This window comes from Mus pahari, chromosome 1 (genome assembly GCF_900095145.1).
Source record: "Mus pahari chromosome 1, PAHARI_EIJ_v1.1, whole genome shotgun sequence".
Taxonomy (NCBI): Eukaryota; Metazoa; Chordata; class Mammalia; order Rodentia; family Muridae; genus Mus; species Mus pahari.
Genome location: NC_034590.1, coordinates 17,234,353 through 17,257,096, shown reverse-complemented (window position 1 = coordinate 17,257,096; position 22,744 = coordinate 17,234,353). Strand labels below are relative to the sequence as shown.

Below are 22,744 nucleotides of genomic sequence, written 5' to 3'. Positions count from 1 at the left end.
AATGTGCACCTCAGCCATCTGTGCAGGGTTTGGCTTTTATTTGTTTATTTGTTTTGAGACCTAACAGTTATTTCTGAAAAAAAAAAAAAGCATGGATTAGTGGCTGGGTCTCAGTAGACCAATTTTGTTGCACGACTGAGGTAATGTAGGCTCCAGCCTCAACTTTGTAAGAATTTGTTAGATTAGCTAATCATGGCGCTTTTAATCCCAGTACTCATGAGGCAGAGGCAGGAGGAGGATCTCTGAGTTGGAGGCCAACCTGGTCTACACAGAGTTCTAGGACGGCTAGAATGGCGAGACCATGCTTTTAAGAGGGGGTGGGGGTTAAACCTTCTAATCCTAGCACATGGGAGGCAGAGGCCTTAGCCAACTCTCTTATGGGATGGAGGACGGCCTGGTCTACAGAAGCCATGGCTACACAAAGACACCCTGTCTCGAAAAACAAACAAATCAACAAGAACAGCAGCAACCAAAGTTAAGTAAAAGCAAGCAAGCATTTGTGCTTAATAAAGAGTCTCAACTGTCCACAAATGGGGAGTGCGGAGAAACAAATCTCTGAATCTTTTCCATCTGAGGTCCACACAAGTATTTCAATCTCTTGTGAAAAAGCTGGTATTATTACTTTTTTTTTTTTTTTTTGTTTTTCGAGACAGGGTTTCTCTGTATAGCCTTGGCTGGCCTCGAACTCAGAAATCCACCTGCCTCTGCCTCCCGAGTGGGTATTATTACTTTTATGGGAGAGGGGTCTAGGCTACTTGTTTAGTCACATGTACCTGATGGCCAGGTCTCTCACTACCTAGCTCAGCTGGACCGCCAACTAAAAGCTATCCTCTTGCCTGGGTCTGTTTGCTTATGGCAGGCATGCGCCTGCACCCAATTTGCCTTTTTATATTTACTTCTTCCTATCATGAAGCTGAATGCAAAAATAAATTCTTGTATATAAAAGTTCCTGAGGCGGGGACATCAGGAGAGTCCAGATGAACATGATCCGGAGCCAGGACATGTGAGGAGGAGGAGGAGAAGGGGAGAGAGGCGAGCCACGAGGGTAAAGGACCCAGTAACCAAAAACGGCCGGAGAAGGTTAGGGTACGAAGAGCCTTTAAGCTTTTTAGGCCTAAAACCATCCCGTAACCATCTTGCCATCCCCAAATTTAAATTATTTAGAATCAATATAAAGGGGTGGAAGAGGATCTGCTATCGCCATAATGGGGAGGTAGAGGCAGGAGGCTCAGAAGTATGAGACCCTGTCTCAAATCAAGACAATAATAATAATAATAATAATAATAATAAAAGCAGCCATGCAGCACTGCTGCAAAAGTAGACGTTAAACTACTCAAAAAGGTCAAAACTTGCTTCGTTAGCCACCTGTGAAAAGAAACAAAAGAACTTTCCCGAACTTTTTTTCTGAGTCCCAGAGGGGAACGACCAGAAGAAATAAACTTCCGGTGTGCCACTTCCGGCCGAGGCCTCACAGTCGGTGGCGCCCAGGCGGACCGGAAATCTGTCACCTTTCCCGGCCCGCCTGTTTCCGGAAGTGACGCGCGGCGGGGTTGCCGGAAGAAGTGGCGAAGTTACTTTTGCTTTTCACTCAGCAGGCGCTGTGGCTCCGAGCTGCTCCCAGGCTTCTGAAGTGACTTCCGAAGTGCTGTGGAGGCGCAGTCGCCGCTGCGGACACAGAGGCAAGTGGCGCCGGGCGGCCGGGCGGGCGGGGCTGAGCCGGGTACGCCGATCGCCGCGGGTCCCGCTCAGCGCGCGCCTCCTTCCCTCACTTTGCTCGCAGCTCCCGCCTCCCACGGCCGTTTCCAGGGCAACGGAGCCGGAGACCCCCCCCGCGCTCCCCTCCCGATCGCCGGTGCAGTCATGAGCCCCGCCTCCCCCTGGTGCACGGAGAGGGGCGGGGCCTGGAACGAGGTGGGCGTGACTCCACGGGGCGGGGCGTAGGCAAGGCCTATGGTCGGTGGGCGGGGGCGGGACGCAGATGGGCAGGAGGCGTGTTGTAGATAAAGTCTGTGATTGAAGGCTTTTGGTTCTTAGGGCGGGGCCTAGAGCACTGTTCGGGGGGACTAGGAGGGGCAGAGGCTTGGAGGGCGTGGCACTGTGAAGACCTATGATTGGCTTTGGGGGAATGAGAGGGGCGGAGCCTAAGAGGAGTGGGGCGGGATTTGGGTATCTGCCCCAGGGAGGGAAGGGGCGGGGCCGGGGAGCTGATGGGTCGGGTAGTGCCTGGGGTCTGCATTGGGGTGGGTTAAAGCCTCGAAGGAGCCTATGGTAGGAGGGCAATGGTTGCGCCCCGATGGGAGAGGCGGGACAAAGTTAGGATCGCCTAATAAGAGCGCGGTTGATGCTCCCAAAAGAGGAATAGAGTTGTTGGGCTCTCAGTGTTCGAGCAGTGGGAGCTGTCGTGGGAGGTGGGAGCGGGCAGTGGGCCGGGTTGGAGCAGAAGTGGTTGGGCATCCTTAAAGCGGGTGGTGTTTGTAAGGGACTAGGGCTGGGAGTGGGGGCTCAGTATAGAAGTTAAAAACACTGAGGGGTGGTGGCACTGTCCTGGAATGGCAGCCCTGAGAAGCCGAGGCAGGAGATCCCGGGACAGCCTAGAGCAGTGAGCCCCAGGATTCTGGAAGTGGTTCGAGCTGTTGAGCCACATAGCTCCACAGAGTTGGGTTAGCCTGAGCTGTATGATAGGAGATCATGTCTCAGGAGTCCGTGAGCACTGGAAGGAGAGACACCCTGATGATGCCCTGTAATTGGGTGGCTCCCCTATGTTCAGCAGGCTGCTTCGTGACCCACTATGTCTTCCCCCACAAGTTCTCTGGACACTCCCGTGCCTGGTGAGTGACGGGCTTTCCCTAGCCGGCCCCTCCCACGGTGTTGGCGAAGCTCACTGTCCCGTCTTCCTTTTCCCAGGGAATGGTTCTCCTCAGCCCAGTACCTCTGCCACTTCACCCACTATTAAGGAAGAGGGGCAGGAGACTGATCCTCCTCCAGGCTCTGAAGGGTCCAGCTCTGCCTACATCGTGGGTGAGACGGGGAGACAGGAACAGGGGTGTGGGGCTTTGTGAAGGAAGGGCGGGGAGATGGTGGCCCCTGTCTTTTGGTCTGCTTTCCCTTCCTTTTCCCCCTGCCACCGCCGACTCGTCCTCGGGAACCCGCCGACCTGCAGATCTTTCCCTTGGCGTTGCAGCCCCGTCCTCTCACCCTCGCTTCGGGACCTCCCATGGCCCGATCCCAGGCTGCTGTTTCTCTTTGTCGCTATCTCTCATGGCATCTGCTCACCCCAAGTCATCTTAGAGCCAGAGGATGAACCTGAGCGCAAGCGGAAGAAGGGGCCGGCCCCGAAGATGCTGGGCCACGAGCTGTGCCGCGTGTGCGGGGACAAGGCCTCGGGCTTCCACTACAACGTGCTCAGCTGTGAAGGCTGCAAAGGCTTCTTCCGGCGCAGCGTGGTGCACGGTGGGGCCGGGCGCTATGCCTGTCGGGGCAGCGGAACCTGCCAGATGGATGCCTTCATGCGGCGCAAGTGCCAGCTCTGCCGGCTGCGCAAATGCAAGGAGGCTGGCATGCGGGAGCAGTGTGAGCGCGGGGTGGGGCTGGAGGGAGCGCGGGTCACCCGCACGGGGAGGCGTGAGTGAGGGTGGGGCCCGCCGCTGAGGCTGGCTTTCCTGCAGGCGTGCTTTCTGAGGAGCAGATTCGGAAGAAAAAGATTCAGAAGCAGCAACAGCAGCAGCCAGCGCCCCCGACTGAGCCAGCAGCCAGTAGCTCAGGCCGGCCAGCGGCCTCCCCTGGCACTTCGGAAGCGAGCAGCCAGGGCTCTGGGGAAGGAGAGGGCATCCAGCTGACCGCGGCTCAGGAGCTGATGATCCAGCAGTTAGTTGCCGCGCAGCTGCAGTGCAACAAACGATCCTTCTCCGACCAGCCCAAAGTCACGGTATCGCCTTGCCCGGCCCAGTGGGCCGAGCCCACCCAGGCTAGGGAGGGGTTTCCTAGGGCGTGCGAGTGCCCACGTGACGCTGGTCTTTTGTGTCCCAGCCCTGGCCCCTGGGTGCAGACCCTCAGTCCCGAGATGCCCGTCAGCAGCGCTTTGCCCACTTCACCGAGCTAGCCATCATCTCGGTCCAGGAGATTGTGGACTTTGCCAAGCAGGTGCCAGGGTTCTTGCAGCTGGGCCGGGAGGACCAGATCGCCCTCCTGAAGGCGTCCACCATTGAGGTAATAACTAGGCTCTAGGACAGAGACCAGAGCTGGACATGGTGCAGGCCTGGCCTGACCCTTCTGCAGGGCCCCATCCCTAACAAGGTATCTGGAGCCTTCAGCGAGCCAGCCAGGGAGAAAAGGGAATGGGCTGAGGTAGAAAATACCGGAGGATGGCAGATGGAATGTTAGAAAGGAAAATGACCCAAAGATTCCAAAGGAATGGATACTTGAGCCAAATCAAGGATAATGAGGAAGTATCGAGAAGTCAACTGTGTGCAGAGCTCTGAATGCTAATGATCCAAACTCTAGCCTGTGCCTCACAATAATGTGGGGTTAGTGTCCTTGGATGGGGCAGTGGGTGATAAAGTTGGAGGAAGGAAAGCTAAGAATGTCTTACCTGGTAGAGGGGTGGCAGCCTGCTGGTCTTGGCACATTTGACTCTGGGGCAGCTGAAGAGCCCTGTACCTTGTCCCCTCCAGATCATGTTGCTAGAGACAGCCAGACGCTACAACCACGAGACCGAGTGCATCACGTTCCTGAAGGATTTCACCTACAGCAAGGACGACTTCCACCGTGCAGGTCTGTGGAAAGCACTGACTTGGTCCTGGGGTTTCTGCCCCGTTGGCCCTCCAGGCCAGGCACTGGCAAGCAAAGATCGTGTTTAGCGGGGCCAGATGGGGGTGGGTGGGCTACTGTGTAAGAGGCACTCACAGGGTCTGTGTGGGGAGGGAGCCGGAGTAACTGGCACAGGCTGTTCTTCCTTCCCCTTGGAGTGCCCTGGAACCAGGGTCCGGTGTGAAGCTGGGCTGGGGCCGCTCTTGCAGGCTTGCAGGTGGAGTTCATCAATCCCATCTTTGAGTTCTCCCGGGCCATGCGGCGGCTGGGCCTGGACGACGCAGAGTATGCCTTGCTCATCGCCATCAACATCTTCTCAGCCGACCGGCCCAATGTGCAGGAGCCCAGCCGTGTGGAGGCCCTGCAGCAGCCCTACGTGGAGGCTCTCCTCTCCTACACGAGGATCAAGCGGCCGCAGGTACGAGAGCTGCCTGTTGTCTAGCTGAGCAGTCTCAGTATTGGGGTCCGGTGGCACATGTTGGGCACCCTGAGCCTGGGGCCTGAGCACTCACGGTGCTGGCTTTCCAGACAAAGCTGGCTTTGCAGGGCAGGGCCAGCAGGACCGACTTGCCTCCTCTCCCGGCAGGACCAGCTGCGCTTCCCACGCATGCTTATGAAGCTGGTGAGCCTGCGTACGCTCAGCTCCGTGCACTCGGAGCAGGTCTTTGCATTGCGGCTGCAGGACAAGAAGCTGCCGCCCTTGCTGTCTGAGATCTGGGACGTGCACGAGTAGGGGCCGCCACAAGTGCCCCAGCCTTGGTGGTGTCTTCTTGAAGATGGACGCTTCACCTCTCCTCCTGGGGTGGGAGGACATTGTCACGGCCCCGTCCCCCGGGCCCAGCCTCAAGCTCGGCGGCAGTTGGCACTAGAAGGCCCCACCCCACCCACCGAGTCTTCCAGGAGTGGTGAGGGTCACAGGTCCTGGCCTCTGACCCATCCCAGCTGCCCTCCCACCCTCGCTTACACCTCAGCCTACCACACCATGCACCTTGAGTGGAGAGAGGTTAGGGCAGGTGGCCCCCCACAGTTGGGAGACCACAGGCCTCCTCTTCTGCCCCTTTTATTTAATAAAAAAACAAAAATAAAGTTTGAGTACAAGCCATTCCTGAGCCCAGTGTGGAGGGGGTGGGCCATCTCTCTGCCCAAGTGACTGCTCTTGGTCTAGGTTCAGACCACGGGGGTAGGGGTCGCCCCGCTGAAGACAGGTTGTCTTCATACAGCATAGTTTGAGACACTAAGGTGGGTGGAGGCCAGTGGGAAAAGGAGAGGAACTTTATGAGGAGGGTCTCAAAAGGACACTTCTTAGGACCAGGTTTTAAAGGTTGGGGACTGTGCATCTGGCCACGAGTGTCATAAACAAGTCAGGAACAGAAGTTATACATGAACCTGGGCGTGCAGGGACTCTGAGGAAAACAAAACAGAAAGGAAGCTTGCTTTTAGCGAAGGCAGCAGGGTAGCACCCACTGTGGCAGTCTTTCCACGCTCCTGCAGGGGGCGCTCGGGGACCGCAGGCCAAGCGCGCTCGCGAGCCGGATGTTGGGGGCGTGTCCTCGTGCCGTTAGCGTCACGGGGCGGGGCCACTCGCGAGGGGCGTGGTTGTGGGGGTCCTCCCAGAGTGGGACGTGGTTTGACCGCCCAAGCGGGCCAGGGGCGGGACCCAACCGGCGCGCTGCAGCTCTGGGCCTGCGCGCTGAGGGTTCAGGGGTCACGGCGGCGTATCTTGTGGCGGGAAAAGCTGTTTGAGGAGGGTAAGTAAGGAAGAAGAGTATGGGGCGCTCGGTCGCGCAGCCTCGAGCGGAGGGCTCGCGGGGTATCTGCAGCTGGGGCAGGATAGAGCAGGGCTGGCAATGCCAAGGACAGACCCCCGGAGCTTAGGACCCGGGGTGCGCTGGACTGTCCGGGTGTGGGCTCAGCGGCGTGCACGCAAGCCGGGCGGGAGGTGCTGGGCGCTTGTGCCTGTTCGCTGTTCGCGAGGCCAGGCGACGGTATCAGAAAGTCCAGCAAGGAGTAGGAATGAGCCGGGAATAGTGGCGCACTTTCATCCCCCGCACTCGGGAGGCAGACGCAAGCGGATCTCCGAGTTTGAGGCTAGTTTAGTCAACAGTGAGTGGATAACCAGGGATACACAGAGAAACCCTGCCTCAGAAACCCACATTTTAAAAATAAAGTAGGAATGGGAGGAAAAGTAATGCCTTAGAGCCTTTTCTATGGTGCACACGTGGAGATCTGAGGACAACTTTGTGGCGTTGTCCCTTTCCGCCATGTGGATTCCCTGTGATCTAACTCAGGCTGTTCAGCTTGGCCAACAAGCTCTAATATCCATTCCGCTGTCACACCGGGCCCCATGTGATGCTTTATATAATAAATAAAACAAGCAAATTGATACTAGATGGGGCAGCCTGCTTCCCCAGCCTGGTGTTTGGTGGGGGAGGTGGGACATATCCCACAGTCCCAGAGCAACTGTCACTGCAGGGTCCCAGGGGAGGAGCCAGGTGTGAAGCTGGCAGTGTGTGAGGTACCCTGGGGAAAATGAATGGTTACTGTGCTGGTGTGCCACCCTCACCACAGCGTGAGTGGGAGTGAAGACAGCTGTCCTGCGGGATGCTGCAGCTTCTGAGAGCATCCCTCTAGCCAGTGGGGTTTGCGCCTGGCTCTGACTGTCCTGAGGGCAAGGGGAACGTTGTGCCTCCGAGATAGTTATCTTGGGAAATATCCCTGTCCGGGAAAAGGGGAGACTGAGGTTACAGAAGCAGTTTGTGGGAGTGGGAGATGCTTGAGGGGCCACCCCTCCAGGAGAGGGTACAGGAATCCTTGCATCTGGCAGCCCTGGGAGAAGTGACATGAAACAGTTGTTCAGCCTTTGGAGGCAGGGGGATGGCAAGTTCTAAGCCTGCTAGGGCAACTTGGTGAGACCATGTCTCAGAATGAATAAGAGAGCTGGGGATGTAGTTAGTGGTACAGCCTAGAGTCCCTCAGTGAGGGGCTGGGGTGTGACTCAGTATTGAGCCCTGCTGGGTTAAGTCCCCAGGCCTCTGCTGGCTTTTGAGACTCAGGTTTTCTGGCTCAGACTTGGCTTTGAATTTGCCCTGAGGCATACAACTTGGCTTATGGGTGCTGGCAAACCCAGTGTGGATTGGCTTATATCTGGGAGGTATGTTGTGCGTGACTTACTGGCAAAGCTACTGTTTGCCTTCGCACTCTGGTCTGTGGGAGCCAGCTCCACTGCTTCCCTGCCTCCTTCCGGGAGCTGTGTGTGTGTGTGTGTGTGCACACGCGCGCTTCCTGACCTGGTGACGGAGGGATGCTCTTTTTCTATGCCGTGCAAAGCCGTGTCCCCTTGTCAGTGGTCCTTGGTGGTGTCCAGCGGCTTTATTAGTGCAGTGTGTGCACCTGTGTGTTCGGTTGAACTGTTTGGAAGTTGTAGCTGGCACGATACTTCACCACCAGCACCCTATCTATCCAGGGTCCCCTAAAAGCAGCACCCACTTGCATTAGCACAGTGACCTGCTATTCCTAGCATGCAGTCTGTCCGTAGCCACACCTGCCTGCCTTCCCTTGACTGTTTCAATGGCTTCTTCTATACTTAGGGGCCTGACAGGGCACCTTCAGTCTCTACTCCAAACCCAGAGCCTTAGCCCCTACACACACACACACACACACCCCAGCTTTTTAAAATCTGATCTTGCAGTGCAGCGTGGGGCTAAGCTTGAACTCATGACCCTCCTGTCTCAGCTTCTCAGGTAACTAGCTAGCCACAGGATAATCCTTTCTTTAGATGTCTTTGTCTTTTTTAAAATATAAAACAAAAGTAGAAGCAGGCCATTCCACACCTTGGTTTACCTTCTAGAGACAAAGCCTCTTTGAGACCTTGCACATTGTCGTGTGGCTTCCTCATCTCTTTATACAGCTGCATAGTACTCCATTGAATGGTACTAAGGGACTCTTGAAACTGTCCCCTTGGGGAGGACATTTAGGTGGTTTCCAGTCCTTAGGGATTTTAAACAATGGTACCGGAAATAACCTTGTAAAATCAGGTTCTTCTGCCTGGCCTGTTAGGGTCAGCCCTTGCATATAGAATTGCTTGCAGCTTTTAACACCTGTGTTTTTTGACTGAGGTGTGATTTATATTTAGTCAACTGCACAAGTGTGTGGGAGGCAAACTCCATCCGGAACATTCCTCCATACATCCTCAGACACCATCGTTCTCCTCGCTCTCTAGAAGCTAGCAGTCTTGTGGCAGGTACTCGGGACCTGTTTTGCCCAAGAACTTTTTAAGATTGATTTATTTATACTTTGGAGTGTTTTCCTGTGTGTGTATACGTGCACAATGTGCATGCAGTGCCTGAAGTAGCCCTTGCTGTCAGATCCTCTGGAACTGGAGTTACTGATGAGCTGGTGCTGGGAACCAAACCTGGGTCCTCTGCAAGAGCAGCCAGTGCTCTGAGCCGGCTTACCAGCCCCCAAGGATTCTCTTTTTAGTTGTTTGTGTGTGTCTGTGTGTGTGTGCAGTTTCCCCTGAGACCAGAAGAGGGCAGCAGAGCCCTGGAGCTGGCCTTACAGACAGTTTGGCAGTGCTGGGAACAGAGGGAGCTTGGTCTTTTCTTTCGAAGATCAAGCCTTTTAATTACTTAAAAAAGTATATAAGCGGGCTGGTGAGATGGCTCAGTGGGTAAGAGCACCCGACTGCTCTTCCAAAGGTCTGGAGTTCAAATCCCAGCAACCACATGGTGGCTCACAACCATCCGTAACAAGATCTGATGCCCTCTTCTGGAGTGTCTGAAGACAGCTACAGTGTACTTACATATAATAAATAAATAAAATTAAAAAAAAAAAAGTATATAAGCTGTGCTGTGCTGGTGCACACCTTTAATCCCAGCACTTGGGAGGCAGAGGCAGGCAGATCTCTGAGTTCCAGGACAGCTGGGGTCACACAAACCCTGTCTCAAACAAGTAGTTTTATGTTCCTTTTTTCTGACTCTGCATGTGCTTTCGACACATTGTCGGTGACTGTTCCTCCATAAGGAAAGCACACTGACCCTGTCACAGACACGGCACACATGGGACCCTTGCAGGCTCTGCTGATGTGTGTTTTGTTTTATTTGATCTCATAAGAACTTCAGGTCTTAACACAGACACTGTGAAGTTGGCCTGGGTTCACGCCACACGCCAGTTCTGATGCTTCCCCAATTTCCTTGGAGCACAGGTACACAAGCCCATCACTAGGGATTCGGTCCAACCTCATTTTATTACATGCTGCATTGTAGGAACACCAGCGTGGTGTAGCAGGTGCTGGACCATGGACACCTCTAAGCACACAAACTCCCCCCCCCCCCCCGGACAGGTTTCTCTGACCTTGGCTGTCCTGGAACTCACTGTAGAGCAGGCTGGCCTCCAGGTGTGCACCACTACCACGACTCAGCACAGGTCCCCCCCCTTTAAGCCAGTGAGTTTAGTCAGGCTGCTTATAGGGCACATATGAGGGACTGTTCACAACAACGTGGACGGCTGCCCTGCTAACAGTCGTCTTTTATAACATTCTAACCTACTATAAACCAGAGCTATGCTCAGTTCATGCGTGCTGAGGGACAGCAGGAAAACACGGTCAGTCTCTGTTTCTGGTAATTGATCCATTATATTTCTAGAAGAGCAGAGACTACAGTAAAGACGTTGACTCGGTACATAAGATGGTGGCATCGCAGTGGGAAAGTGGGCTGCTTGTGTGTTCACAGCCAAGGTAGCCGCTGCCAGAAACCCTGGGTTCATTACCTGTGTGTTCTGAGTAGGCTCTGGGGTGTCGGCTGTTGCTGAGCTTCTCACAGTCCTGGCTCTACTTGGGGTTGTCCTGCACAGTGTGAGCAGCTTGGTAGGCAAATGTGAGCACACTGTAGCTGTAAAGACGGTTGTGGGCCTTCATGTGGTTGTTGGGAATTTTTAGGACCTCTGCTCGCTCTGGTCGGGGCCCGCTTGTTCAGTCCCTGCTTGCTCTGGCCCAAAGATCCATTTATTATTATACATAAGTACACTGTGGCTGACTTCTGAACCACCATGTGGTTGGTGGGATTTGAACTCAGGACCTTTGGAAGAGCAGTCAGTGCTCTTGCCTGCTGAGCCATCTTGCTAACCTGCGTGTTTTAAGCATCCAGGTCTACTTGCTTCCTGGTGATAGTGGTCCCCAGCTGGTGACACTGTGGGGGGACAAGCAGCCATGCAAGTAACTGTGCAAGCAGCCATGCAAGTAACAGAGTCATGATTTGTGCTCGTCTGTGGGTGGGTGTGGATGCCAGAGGTAGAGTCTAGATATCACGCCTCAGGCACTGCCCACCTTGGTTTTTGAGAAAAAGTTTTTTCTCCGACCTTGGAGACTTCTTATTGCTACCTCAGAGACCTGAGAGAAACAGCCAGGTCCAGTTTGGCTTAGAGCTTCAGTTTGTGTCACTGGGCTCAGCTAGTTTCGAGGGGTTGGGGAGGCTGGGGCCTAGCCATCCGTCAAAGGCAAGTTCCTAGAGATCTGCTTCCTCTTGTGTCTCCCATCACCTAGTCAGCCGTCAGTTTATGAGCACAGGGATTGGGGAGGCGACTGAGTGGGTAAAGTATCCACTGTGCAGGCATGAAGACCTGAGTTCAGTCCCCAGCACTCAGGCCAGAGACCGGGAGTAGCATTATATCTGCGATCCCAGCACTGAGGACGCAGAAACAGGCCGATCCCTAGGCTACGTGGTCAACTCCAGGTCAGAGGGAGAGAATGGGGGGCTGAGGTCCCACTTAGATCTTACCTAGCACCATCTTGCCCACAGATGGATTGTAAGCGGCGACAGGGACCAGGCTCTGGGGTGCCCCCAAAGCGGGCTCGAGGGAGCCTCTGGGATGAGGAAGAGCCTTCGCCATCGCAGTTTGAGGAGAACCTGGCACTGCTGGAGGAGATAGAGGCTGAGAACCGGCTGCAGGAGGCAGAGGAGGAGCTGCAGCTGCCCCCAGAGGGCACCGTGGGTGGTAGGCCCCACTTCCCGACCCATCCCATCCATACAGAGATACTGAGAGATGGCTCACATCTACCAAGGGTTTCCATTGACCCTGTGTCAGTGGGGGTCCCTCCTGGCTGACAGCTTGTTTTTCAGGGGTGTTCTTGCCGTTGCCAGTTGCTTTTTCAAACTCCTAGACTTGAGTAATTCCCTTAGCTCATTCTCTGCAGTGTCTAGGCTGCACTTCTGGTTTCCCAGCTTTAGCCCATGGCCCCTGGCTTTCCTACCACCTAACCCAGCCCACCACCTCCACCCAGCTTCCCTCTGTGATCAAGGGGCAGTTGCTTCTATGGAAGACCTCTCATCTCATGGAGCTTCTCATTTCAATCCAGGGCAGTTTTCCACTGCAGACTTTGACCCACGATGGCGGCGGCCCACCCTACGTACCCTGGACCCCAGCACAGAGCCCCTCATCTTCCAGCAGCTGGAGATTGACCACTATGTGGGTGAGTTGGCAGGGGAGGCAGGTGCACCGGCACCCACAGAGCACGTAGTCACCCCCGCGTTGGCTGAACCAAGCCAGGTGGGATGTGGTTCACCTCATTCTTCTCAGTGGGAGCCCAGCTCAGAGGACTGTAAACTGGCCTTAGCAGGTCAAAGGCACTTGATACCAAGCCTGACTCCAACCCTTGTAACCCACACAAAGGTGAAAGGAGAGGACCCAACTCCCAAAGGTGTCTTTTGATTGTCGCACCTCAACATTATTAGAATACCCCACAGCTCAGTGGGAGAGCTCCTGCTTGGAATCCCTCAGTGAAGACTGGGGTGTGGCTCTATACAGCCACTGTTTTATCCCCAGCACCCCAAGGAAAAAACTGGATTTCACTGTAATGCTGGCTCTACCTCTGTGGGTGGAGAAGGGCATCAGGAAGGACTGTGAAGGGCGAGGCCCCCTAACCTTCAGTGACATCCTTCAGTGACAGGCCTCAGGTGGAAGCCTGGGGTCCTGAGGGGTGTTCTCTGACCCCTCCCCTAGGCTCAGCACCGCCCCTGCCAGAAGGGCCCCCACCATCCCGGAACTCAGTGCCCATACTGAGGGCCTTTGGGGTCACCGATGAAGGCTTCTCCGTCTGCTGCCACATACAGGGCTTTGCCCCCTACTTCTACACCCCCGCGCCTCCCGGTGAGTGTTCCCCGACCTGTGGGCCTTGTTCCTGGACTCCGGAACATCCTTTGCTCTTCTGACCGGCCTCCCATACCAGGTTTTGGGGCTGAGCACCTGAGTGAGCTGCAGCAGGAACTGAACGCGGCCATCAGCCGGGACCAGCGCGGTGGGAAGGAGCTCTCGGGGCCGGCAGTGCTGGCTATAGAGCTATGTTCCCGTGAGAGTAAGTGTGGTCTGGAAGGGAGGTGGGGGGATTCCCTGGTAGGTGTGTGCCAACCTCCTTTCTCCACAGGCATGTTTGGGTACCACGGTCACGGGCCTTCTCCATTTCTCCGCATCACCCTGGCGCTACCCCGCCTTATGGCACCAGCCCGCCGCCTCCTGGAACAGGGTGTCCGAGTGCCCGGCCTGGGCACCCCAAGCTTCGCACCCTACGAAGCCAATGTGGATTTTGAGATCCGGTGCTGTCCTGTCTCCCCTTTGCCCTACTCCTACCCCAGCCCCCTCAGGCGGCCCTTGCCAGCTGACATACCACTCTTCCAGGTTCATGGTGGATGCTGACATTGTAGGATGCAACTGGTTGGAGCTGCCAGCTGGAAAGTACGTTCAGAGGGCAGAGAAGAAGGTAAGAGCACCCTGGGGTGGGGGCGGGGAGCCAGGACCTGGTGCCGATGTCGCCCCTACTATGTGCAGCCTGCTACCTTTCCCCAGGCTACCCTGTGTCAGCTGGAGGTGGACGTGCTGTGGTCAGATGTGATCAGTCACCCACCAGAAGGGCGGTGGCAGCGCATTGCACCCCTGCGTGTGCTTAGCTTTGACATTGAGTGCGCTGGCCGAAAAGGTTTGTCCCAAGACCCTGGGCTCCTCCTCTCCTCCTCTCCGTCTGGGCATTGGTGATGTGCCAGGCCTCTGTGGAGGGGTGAGTGGGAGGAAGGAGTGCTCCCTACAGAGAGACCCCTGAGTGCAAATGTACCAGGGCCTGGGACTGTCCCACCCTTGTGGCTGGAACAGGGGCTGGAGCTGAGAGGCCAAGGGTGAGCAGGTGTGGGGACAATGGACAGACCGGAACGGGACGAGCAGGAATGAGGTCCTGTGTCGTCCTCTCTGCAGGCATCTTCCCTGAGCCTGAGCGTGACCCCGTGATCCAGATCTGCTCTCTGGGGCTGCGCTGGGGGGAGCCGGAGCCATTCTTGCGTCTGGCACTCACACTGCGGCCCTGTGCCCCCATCCTGGGTGCCAAAGTGCAGAGCTATGAGCGGGAAGAAGACCTGCTCCAGGTGGGTCCTCCCTCCTCAGGCGCCACCTGCCCTGTGTCCCCAGCCATGCCAGTGACCCTTCTCTAGAGTGACACCATGTCCTTGGGGGCTGTGCATTTTGGGCTAAATGTTTTCCTGAGTTCCAGGGTGTTTTTGCAAGTGCGGAGGTTGTCTTGGACATTCTGAAGTGAAGGTAACTGAGGTAAAGACAGCCTGGTTGGCCTTGGTGTCCCCTCCACAGGCCTGGGCCGACTTCATCCTTGCCATGGACCCTGATGTGATCACTGGCTACAACATTCAGAACTTTGACCTCCCATACCTCATCTCTCGGGCACAGACCTTAAAGGTGAGGGAAGCTGGATCTTTTCCCATCCCCCAGGCCAGCCGGCGCTCCGGAGTCCCAGGTGAACCTTACTTCACTATGGCTGGAGCCAGAAGTTCGTCACTGTTGACAGGAGGTGCCTTGAGAGTCTGGCCCTCCACACCATCACCGCATCACTGTTGCTGCCTCTATAGCCAGGCCTTCATTAGAGTTCACTGGCAAGGGGGGAGGGGGAACGAGGGCATGGAAGAAGGAAAGGGGTGCTCGCTTTGGAGTGTGGCAAAGGCTGGGTGCTGTGGGAAGGGAGCACGTGAGCCTTTTCACACTAGCCACTGTGACCAGCCTTTTCACACTAGCCACTGTGTGACCCTCTGGGTGTTCTAGGATGCTGGTGTTAGTGAGCCTGAGGGCGGGCGGGCCCTCCTGGGCCTGGTTCTGATGGTATGCTTCCTGGGCTGCATCTGCTTGGGCCTTTCTTCTGTGCCTCAGTCAAGTCTCCCTTGGTCCTTTTTCTAGGGCAAGCTCTGTTCCAAGACGGGTCCTGGGTGATGCACAGAGGGGACTCAGCATTATTTGGAGCTTCATTTCAGCCCAAATAGGATACGCTGTATTATTTTTCTACTTTCGGCATCTGTAGCCCATTTGGTGATGAGTAGGCAGAGCTGACCTTACTGCCCAGCTGCAGGGAGACCCTACCCTCATGGACCGGGCATCTCACCCTCAGCCCCTCTCCCCTAAGACCCTCTCTCTGCTGGACTATACCCCAGCGGCGCCCCTGTTGGCTTCTCTCTGTCCCCCCTCCCCTGAATAGTCCATGTCTCTACCTATAGCCCATCAGGCCCCCAGTGTCTCAGTCTCCCCAGGGCTATAGCTCTCAGCTCTGTCCCTGATCTATACCTCATCCCACCCAAGTGGTCTCTGCCTGCAGCGAATCTTCTCCAGACCCAGAGACGCCATGGCTGGTCTCTGTCTCTGTTCTGAGGGCCTAAGGCTAGCTTCAGAGTTGAGCTGACGGGCCTGTACCACAGCAAGGTTCTCTCCATGGTTCTCTTCAGGTGGACCGCTTCCCTTTCCTGGGCCGCGTGACTGGTCTCCGTTCCAACATCCGTGACTCCTCCTTCCAATCAAGGCAGGTCGGCCGGCGGGACAGTAAGGTGATCAGCATGGTGGGTCGTGTTCAGATGGACATGCTGCAGGTATGTAGAAAACCCACCCACCTGGGGCTCCACCCTGACCCACCCACCTAAGTACCACAGACCCTCTAGACCCCATCCCACAACTCTTGGGGCTGAGAGTGCTCTGCACCAGAGAAATCCTTCCCCACACCTCTGAGGCCCCACCCCACCCCACCCTGCGCAGGTGCTGCTTAGGGAATACAAGCTCCGCTCCTACACGCTCAATGCTGTGAGTTTCCACTTCCTGGGTGAGCAGAAGGAGGACGTTCAGCACAGCATCATCACCGACCTGCAGGTGCCGCCACTCGACCAAGTCCCTCCCCGCCTCCCCCCTGGCTGAGCCCCTGACTGAGCCCCTGACCCCACGTGCCCATCCCCAGAATGGGAACGAACAGACGCGCCGCCGCCTGGCCGTGTACTGCCTGAAGGACGCCTATCTGCCACTCCGACTACTCGAGCGCCTTATGGTGCTGGTGAACAATGTGGAGATGGCGCGTGTCACGGGTGTACCCCTCGGGTACCTGCTTACCCGGGGCCAGCAGGTCAAGGTCGTGTCTCAGCTGCTGCGCCAGGTGAGGGACTGTGCCTGATTGGCCACACACGTGTGCACACCCTACCTGGTACCCGGATACTCAATCCACCCTTTCTCTAGGCCATGCGCCAGGGGCTGTTGATGCCTGTGGTCAAGACTGAGGGCGGTGAGGACTACACGGGAGCCACAGTCATTGAGCCCCTCAAAGGGTAAGGACCCTGCTGGGCACAGTGGGACACTTGTCATCCCAGCACTCGGGAGGAGTTCAAGGGCAGCCTGGACTACTTGAGACCCTGTATGTAAGAATGTTAAAAAGGAAAGGCCCTGGGGTCGGGGCTGGATGGGGCTGACTCCCCCATTCTCCCTCAGGTACTATGATGTCCCCATTGCCACCCTGGACTTCTCCTCCCTGTACCCATCCATCATGATGGCCCATAATCTGTGCTACACCACGCTGCTCCGACCCGGGGCTGCCCAGAAGTTGGGGTATGCTGCCTTGGTCCAGGGTGCCCCCCAAACCACCCTGAGCCCCGGATTCAGGGCTTGGTAGATCAGGTCCAGGGAAAGGGAGACATGGGAGTCAGGGATTTGATGGGCTGTGGATGTGGCTGACAGAGAGGCTGAAGCAGGTCCTGGGGGTGGGGGGGCTTGAGGACAGAGGTCGGCCTGGGGGAGCTGGGTAGTTCAGAGCCCAGCCTCCTGTGTCTCCTTCCCCAGCCTTAAACCAGACGAGTTCATCAAGACACCCACTGGGGATGAGTTTGTGAGGTCATCTGTACGGAAGGGCCTCCTGCCCCAGATCCTGGAGAACCTGCTGAGTGCCCGGAAGAGGTGGGCTGTGGGCTCTGCCCTGCCTTAGTGCTCAGCTCCCCCGTGCTGACTTGGCCCTGGTATTCTGCAGCTGTGTCTGCATTAGATGAGGTGCCTTTCCAGGTATTACCCTGTGCCTGGTGGGCCTGCGTTCTGAGTGGTGCACAGCATATCCAGCTATATTGGCACCCCTTTCCAGTCAGGCACCCTGACCAGTGTCCCTGCCGGGGTGCCTGTTGGAGATCCACGGTCCCCATGAATGGCCTCCGTCCTGCCTCCACCTAGGGCCAAGGCTGAGCTAGCTCAGGAGATGGACCCCCTGCGGCGACAGGTCTTGGACGGACGGCAGCTGGCACTAAAAGTGAGTGCCAACTCTGTGTACGGCTTCACTGGTGCCCAGGTGGGCAAGCTGCCGTGTTTGGAGATCTCCCAGGTAAGCCCTTGGGACCCCGATAGGCGGCTGGATTACTGGCCGCCTGCATTAAGGTGTCGGTTTAGTCAGGGGGTGTGCCAGCATGGCAGGAGCCACAGATTCAGTCAGATCATGCTCTGGACCCTGTGTACAGAGTCATCAGAGACCAGAGTACCTGTCCTTGGTGCTCGTTGCTCACAGTCTAGTAGGACAGGGACTCTGGTCAGGTCATGGTTATGGTACAGTAGCTTACAGGGCTCTCTGCCAGTGGCTCAGGTAAGGGATGCGCTCCAGATGCTGGGTCACTGGGCATCCCTACCCTAGCAGCTGCCCCTCTGCATACCTCTCCCACATCCCCGTGGAGGGGTGGGGTGGGGGGCATGGCCAGGCTGGATCCGGCGGGTCACTTGATGTTGGCCTCTGTCCCAAGTGTGAGGACCCTAGTGAGGACCTTGGCCAGTACCAGCTGGAACAGGAATAGGAAAGAACTGCCCCCACCCCCTCACCAACTTGACAGCTCTGGGTTCACACAGAAACAGATTGCAGTGAGAGACGTGTGGTCTGGGTGCGGCCGTGCGTGATCTGGAGCTGACCCTATCTATCGTAAGGGAGCCTGAGGGGCCGCTACTCTGTCTCGTCACAGACCTGGTACTTGGCTGTCTCAGCAGTGAGGGGTAGCGGTCAGGAACATTTCCCAGTGAGGGGTAGCGAGGGACATTCCCTAGCAAGGTGGCAGGATTTTCACAGGATGGGTTACAGGGTTTAGAGGCTGAGCGCCTAACAGAAGCTGTTGTTACCTCAGCTCCGGCTCCCAGAATCCCAGAGTCCCTGTTACCTCACCTCCTGAGCAGAGTTCTCTGGTGTGACTCAAGGGCTCAGGGAGGCCGATTGCCTGGAAGGGTGCCCAGGCACTCAGGTGTCTCCCAGGAGCTGGGCCCCTAGCCAGGCCCGCCTCTGCTGCAGTCACCTCCCGCCTGCCTGCCGTCCTCACTCCTAGCAGCCCACAGAGATGGGGTGAGCCAAAGGAGCCACTGACAACCCTGTCTGTCTCTCATGCCTCTTATGGCGGGATAACAAGCTACAGAGTCATCCCAGAATAAAATTTGGAAAAAGGAGCGCAGAGCAGATGCACAAAAGACAAGTCAGATGTGGCTTCCTCAGCTGTCCCATGACCTCATGAAACCCAGGCAGGCAGAGACCGTTCTGCTTGTCACGCCCCGGTACCCAGCCAGCCTCATCCCCATCTGTAAGATGGCAGAGACATCAGGGTGTGGTGGTGCCTGCACTTCCATCTGTTTGTGAGGCTGTGAGGCTGGGCGGGAGGCCTGTAAGAAGACTGGGGATCTAGCACAATGGTATAGCCCCTTCTTAAAAGCTTCCAGTGAGGGGCTGGGTGTGGCCCAGTGGTAGAACCTTTGCCACTCTGCATGAGCCCCTGGCTGCATTCCCAGGGAGGGAGTGGCTCTTTGTCCCCTGAGAATGCACATCTTGGGGCAGCAGTCCTGTTTGATAGGCTGATGGTGTGCAGTCCATGATGCTTAAAAGTGGCAGGGGTGTGTCCTCTCGGACCCAGCCGTTCCAGCTTCTGTGTCCCCATCCTCCCTGGTTTTGTCCCTAACAGAGTGTCACTGGGTTCGGGCGGCAGATGATTGAGAAAACCAAGCAGCTGGTGGAGTCCAAGTACACCGTGGAAAATGGCTACGATGCCAACGCCAAGGTCAGGGCTTGCCCGCTCTCCAGGGGCCCTGTGGTCACACCTGCCCACTCTCCAGGGACCCCGGGCTTCCTACCATGGCAGCTCCTGGGTTGACAAGAAGCATCCTTTACGCATGTACCCTGGCAGGTAGTCTACGGTGACACTGACTCTGTGATGTGCCGGTTTGGCGTCTCCTCTGTGGCTGAGGCAATGTCTCTGGGGCGGGAAGCTGCAAACTGGGTATCCAGTCACTTCCCGTCGCCCATCCGGCTGGAGTTCGAGAAGGTGCGAGCATCCTCTATACTCCGCTCAGGGAAACATTAGGGGTCTTATCAACTAGTGATGGCCTATGACAGTGCATTAGTGTGGGGGTCCCCAGGCTGGGAGTCTTGCAGTGATCTGGGTTGTAGCTGAGGCCTCTGTTGTGCAAGCCAGTGGTACATTTTAGATCTGTCTGCATGTATGTGGTTCCAGTCCTCACCAGATGCTCAAACAAGACACCCCTGGCTTCTCATCCAGGGTTATCTCAGCTCAGGGCTCACTTGACTTTTACAGTGTCACCTGTCTGGATTTCATAATTTCGGGGCCAGCTCTAGGCCTATGGAATTATGTCAAGTGGGTTTCTGGGGTGCTGGAGAGCGTTGGGCCTTCTTAGGATTCATTCCTCACCTGTTGTGTTTCTGACGGGTCTCGGGATTCAGGGTGGAGGAACGTGCACAGGCTCACTTACCGCCCCTGGGTCCTTTCCAGGTTTACTTTCCATACCTGCTCATCAGCAAGAAGCGCTATGCTGGCCTGCTCTTCTCTTCCAGCTCTGACGCCCATGACAGAATGGACTGCAAGGGCCTGGAGGCTGTGCGCAGGGACAACTGTCCCCTGGTGGCCAACCTCGTTACATCCTCCCTGCGCCGTATCCTCGTGGACCGGTGTGTGTGTGTGTGTGTGTGTGTGTGTGTGTGTGTGTGTCTCACTTAGGCCAAGAAGTCAGCCTCCCGCAGACCTAGGGACCTCTCACCCTCGTACCCTACCTTGGGAACCCAGGTGGCTTGCGGGTGGGGCAGTGGTAAATCAGTCTGGCAGCTGTGACTGCCTGTGGCCTTTCCCGCCTTTGTGCTTAACCCCAACCCCAGTGTCAGCCCAGAGTGCAAGATGCCTAGATCCTAGCTAGTAGAAGTTGTAGCCCATCCCATAGTGCCTGTCGACATCCCCCCCCCCCCCCAGGGATCCTGATGGGGCAGTAGCCCATGCGAAGGACGTCATCTCGGACCTGCTGTGCAACCGCATAGACATCTCCCAGCTGGTCATCACCAAAGAGTTGACCCGAGCAGCAGCCGACTACGCTGGCAAGCAGGCTCATGTGGAGCTGGCTGAGAGGTGAGCAGCCACACACACAGCCTCCTGCAGCTGGCTCCACTCCACCCTCCCCAAACCTCATCCAACCCCCTTATCCGCAGGATGAGGAAGCGTGACCCCGGCAGTGCGCCCAGCCTGGGCGACCGAGTCCCCTATGTGATCATCGGTGCCGCTAAGGGTGTGGCCGCGTACATGAAGTCGGAGGTCAGGCCCACCTGGGCTGGGCCCCTCCCAGAATCTCACTTCCGCTTTCCTCAGGGTGGCCAGGCTTAGTGTAGTGCCTCCCTGGGCAGAGTTAGCTGCTGTGCCCTCCCCACCCTGGGTGCCAGCTCTGTGTCTTTGTCATCTCCAGCCTGGATGCATCTGACCCCTGTAACCCTTCCATGGACCTTCTCCCATAGGGAAACTGACTCTTGGCGATCTGAGGGCCCCCACCCAGACCCAGAGTCACAGCTCCAGGCCCACCCCTTTACCATAGCCTGCAGATGTGGTGTGTAGCTCTCCAGCCCCTAGCCCATGCCCCTCAGCCATTGGTGACCCTGGCCTGCCCACAGGACCCCCTGTTCGTGCTGGAGCACAGCCTGCCCATCGATACTCAGTACTACCTGGAGCAGCAGCTGGCCAAGCCGCTCTTGCGCATCTTTGAGCCCATCCTGGGTGAGGGCCGTGCAGAGTCTGTGCTGCTGCGTAAGTGGACCGCCCAGGAGGGAGTGTGAGCGGGGAAGGGGCAGAGGCAGGGACAAGGCCATTCAGCTTCCCTCCCGTAGGCGGTGACCACACACGATGCAAAACTGTGCTCACCAGCAAGGTGGGCGGCCTCCTGGCCTTCACCAAGCGCCGCAACTGTTGCATTGGCTGCCGCTCTGTAATCGACCATCAAGGTGAGATCTGAGTTACAGCCCTTATACCCACTGGTTGGGCCCTGCCACAGGACTCCATTCTGCCTGCACTCCAATGGAGGGTCCTCGCCCGCCCCGGGGTTCCCCAGGGGAGTTTTCCCCACACACTTGGGCCCTTGTTCTCTTGCCTCTGGGGACTTTCAGGAGCTGGGATGGGCAGCGGGAAGGGGGGGGGGGATGCAGGGATGGAGACTCGGGCCTGGCTTCGTCCCAGCACCTCTGTGCTCACCCACCCCACCCCCAGGAGCCGTGTGTAAGTTCTGTCAGCCACGGGAGTCAGAGCTCTATCAGAAGGAGGTGAGTGAGGCAGGGAGGGAGCTGGAGCAGGCCTGATCCGTGCAGCCCTGCTCAAGCCACTTGTGTCCCCAGGTGTCACACCTGAATGCCCTGGAAGAACGGTTCTCTCGCCTCTGGACACAGTGCCAGCGCTGCCAGGGCAGCTTGCATGAAGATGTCATCTGTACCAGGTGTGCCCTCTCCCTCCTGCCACCAGACTCCTGACCCAGCTGTGGGACCTCACTGCAGAATGGGCAGGGTCTGCCTGGGCTTGGTCTCTGCTTGGCCTCCCCCAGGGTGGGGCCGGGCTTTCCCCAGGGAACAGGCGGGCGGGGCGGGTTCCCACGCCAGGTGACAGCTGATATACGGCTGGCTACCTCTCAGGGTACTTACTGCTGTTATCAGCTTCCCTGTGCCCACTAAGCAAACAGCCCCCTCCCCTGGGTGGGCAGCAGGAAGGGGTCAAAGTCCTGGGAACAGCCCCTGACCACCATCCTCTGCAGCCGTGACTGTCCCATCTTCTACATGCGCAAGAAGGTACGCAAGGACCTGGAAGACCAGGAACGGCTACTGCAGCGCTTTGGACCGCCCGGCCCTGAGGCCTGGTGACCTGACAAGGGACAGGGAATAAAGTTCAGGTGTTTTGCTACTCGCAGTGTGTGTTGTGGTCTTTGGGAACAGGTTGGTTTTCGTGGTACAGACTCTGTACAACCCTCCGGAACCCAGTGCACCTGCCTGTGTCCACGCAGGACTGACATCTCTTCCCCTCTGAAACCCAGCATGGGACCCTACTATTCTGTTTTGCCCCTCCCCAGGGGACTGGTGGCCACCCAGCTGGCATCAGGTGCCGTCCATGCCTGGGGCAATCCCTAGCACATCTCAGGGCAGCATGGGACCCTCCCTGTTACGGCACGGCCACGGAGTTGCTCCCACCAGAGGGTCCTGGTGGTCTGTCCCTGGGCTTCATGCTCCCTGCCATCCTGCCCTGGTCACCATTGGTCCCTCTGGCATCCTGTCCCCAGGGCCTGCAAATCCTTTGTCTCACTCCCCTTTCTCAGCAATTCTCTCCATGTCAGCCTTACA

General features: G+C 56.9%; 2 protein-coding genes across 9 annotated transcripts; both read left to right on the top strand.

Moving 5' to 3' along the window:
* Positions 1–1,526: 1,526 nt before the first annotated feature.
* Nr1h2 (nuclear receptor subfamily 1 group H member 2) lies at positions 1,527–5,908 on the top strand. 7 transcript variants are annotated; one of them, XM_021194520.1, is made up of 10 exons: positions 1,527–1,679; positions 1,781–1,911; positions 2,771–2,828; positions 2,905–3,018; positions 3,289–3,570; positions 3,666–3,925; positions 4,027–4,206; positions 4,671–4,770; positions 5,016–5,224; positions 5,393–5,908. In XM_021194520.1, exons 3-10 carry the CDS (start codon positions 2,789–2,791, stop codon positions 5,537–5,539), a joined length of 1,332 nt encoding a protein of 443 aa, XP_021050179.1. In that variant the 5' UTR covers positions 1,527–1,679; positions 1,781–1,911; positions 2,771–2,788; the 3' UTR covers positions 5,540–5,908. The 7 variants fall into 7 exon arrangements, with proteins under 7 accessions (XP_021050179.1, XP_021050164.1, XP_021050186.1 ...); XM_021194505.1 differs by having other exon boundaries at positions 3,280–3,570; XM_021194527.1 differs by having other exon boundaries at positions 2,768–2,828; positions 5,393–5,892.
* A 629-nt stretch (positions 5,909–6,537) lies between these two features.
* Positions 6,538–22,310, top strand: Pold1 (DNA polymerase delta 1, catalytic subunit). Of its 2 annotated transcripts, XM_029546846.1 has the most exons (27): positions 6,538–6,554; positions 11,601–11,796; positions 12,158–12,271; positions 12,802–12,948; positions 13,028–13,153; positions 13,223–13,391; positions 13,474–13,555; positions 13,642–13,771; positions 14,041–14,207; positions 14,428–14,532; positions 15,564–15,704; positions 15,868–15,978; positions 16,064–16,255; positions 16,336–16,424; positions 16,585–16,701; positions 16,933–17,046; positions 17,311–17,458; positions 19,059–19,154; positions 19,281–19,418; positions 19,884–20,059; positions 20,355–20,507; positions 20,588–20,690; positions 21,041–21,173; positions 21,254–21,367; positions 21,630–21,682; positions 21,755–21,852; positions 22,165–22,293. In XM_029546846.1, the coding sequence occupies exons 2-27, from the start codon at positions 11,601–11,603 to the stop codon at positions 22,268–22,270; spliced, it is 3,318 nt and encodes a 1,105-aa protein (XP_029402706.1). In that variant the 5' UTR covers positions 6,538–6,554; the 3' UTR covers positions 22,271–22,293. The 2 variants fall into 2 exon arrangements, with proteins under 2 accessions (XP_029402706.1, XP_021048382.1); XM_021192723.1 differs by lacking the exon at positions 6,538–6,554 and having other exon boundaries at positions 11,600–11,796; positions 22,165–22,310.
* Positions 22,311–22,744: the final 434 nt, after the last annotated feature.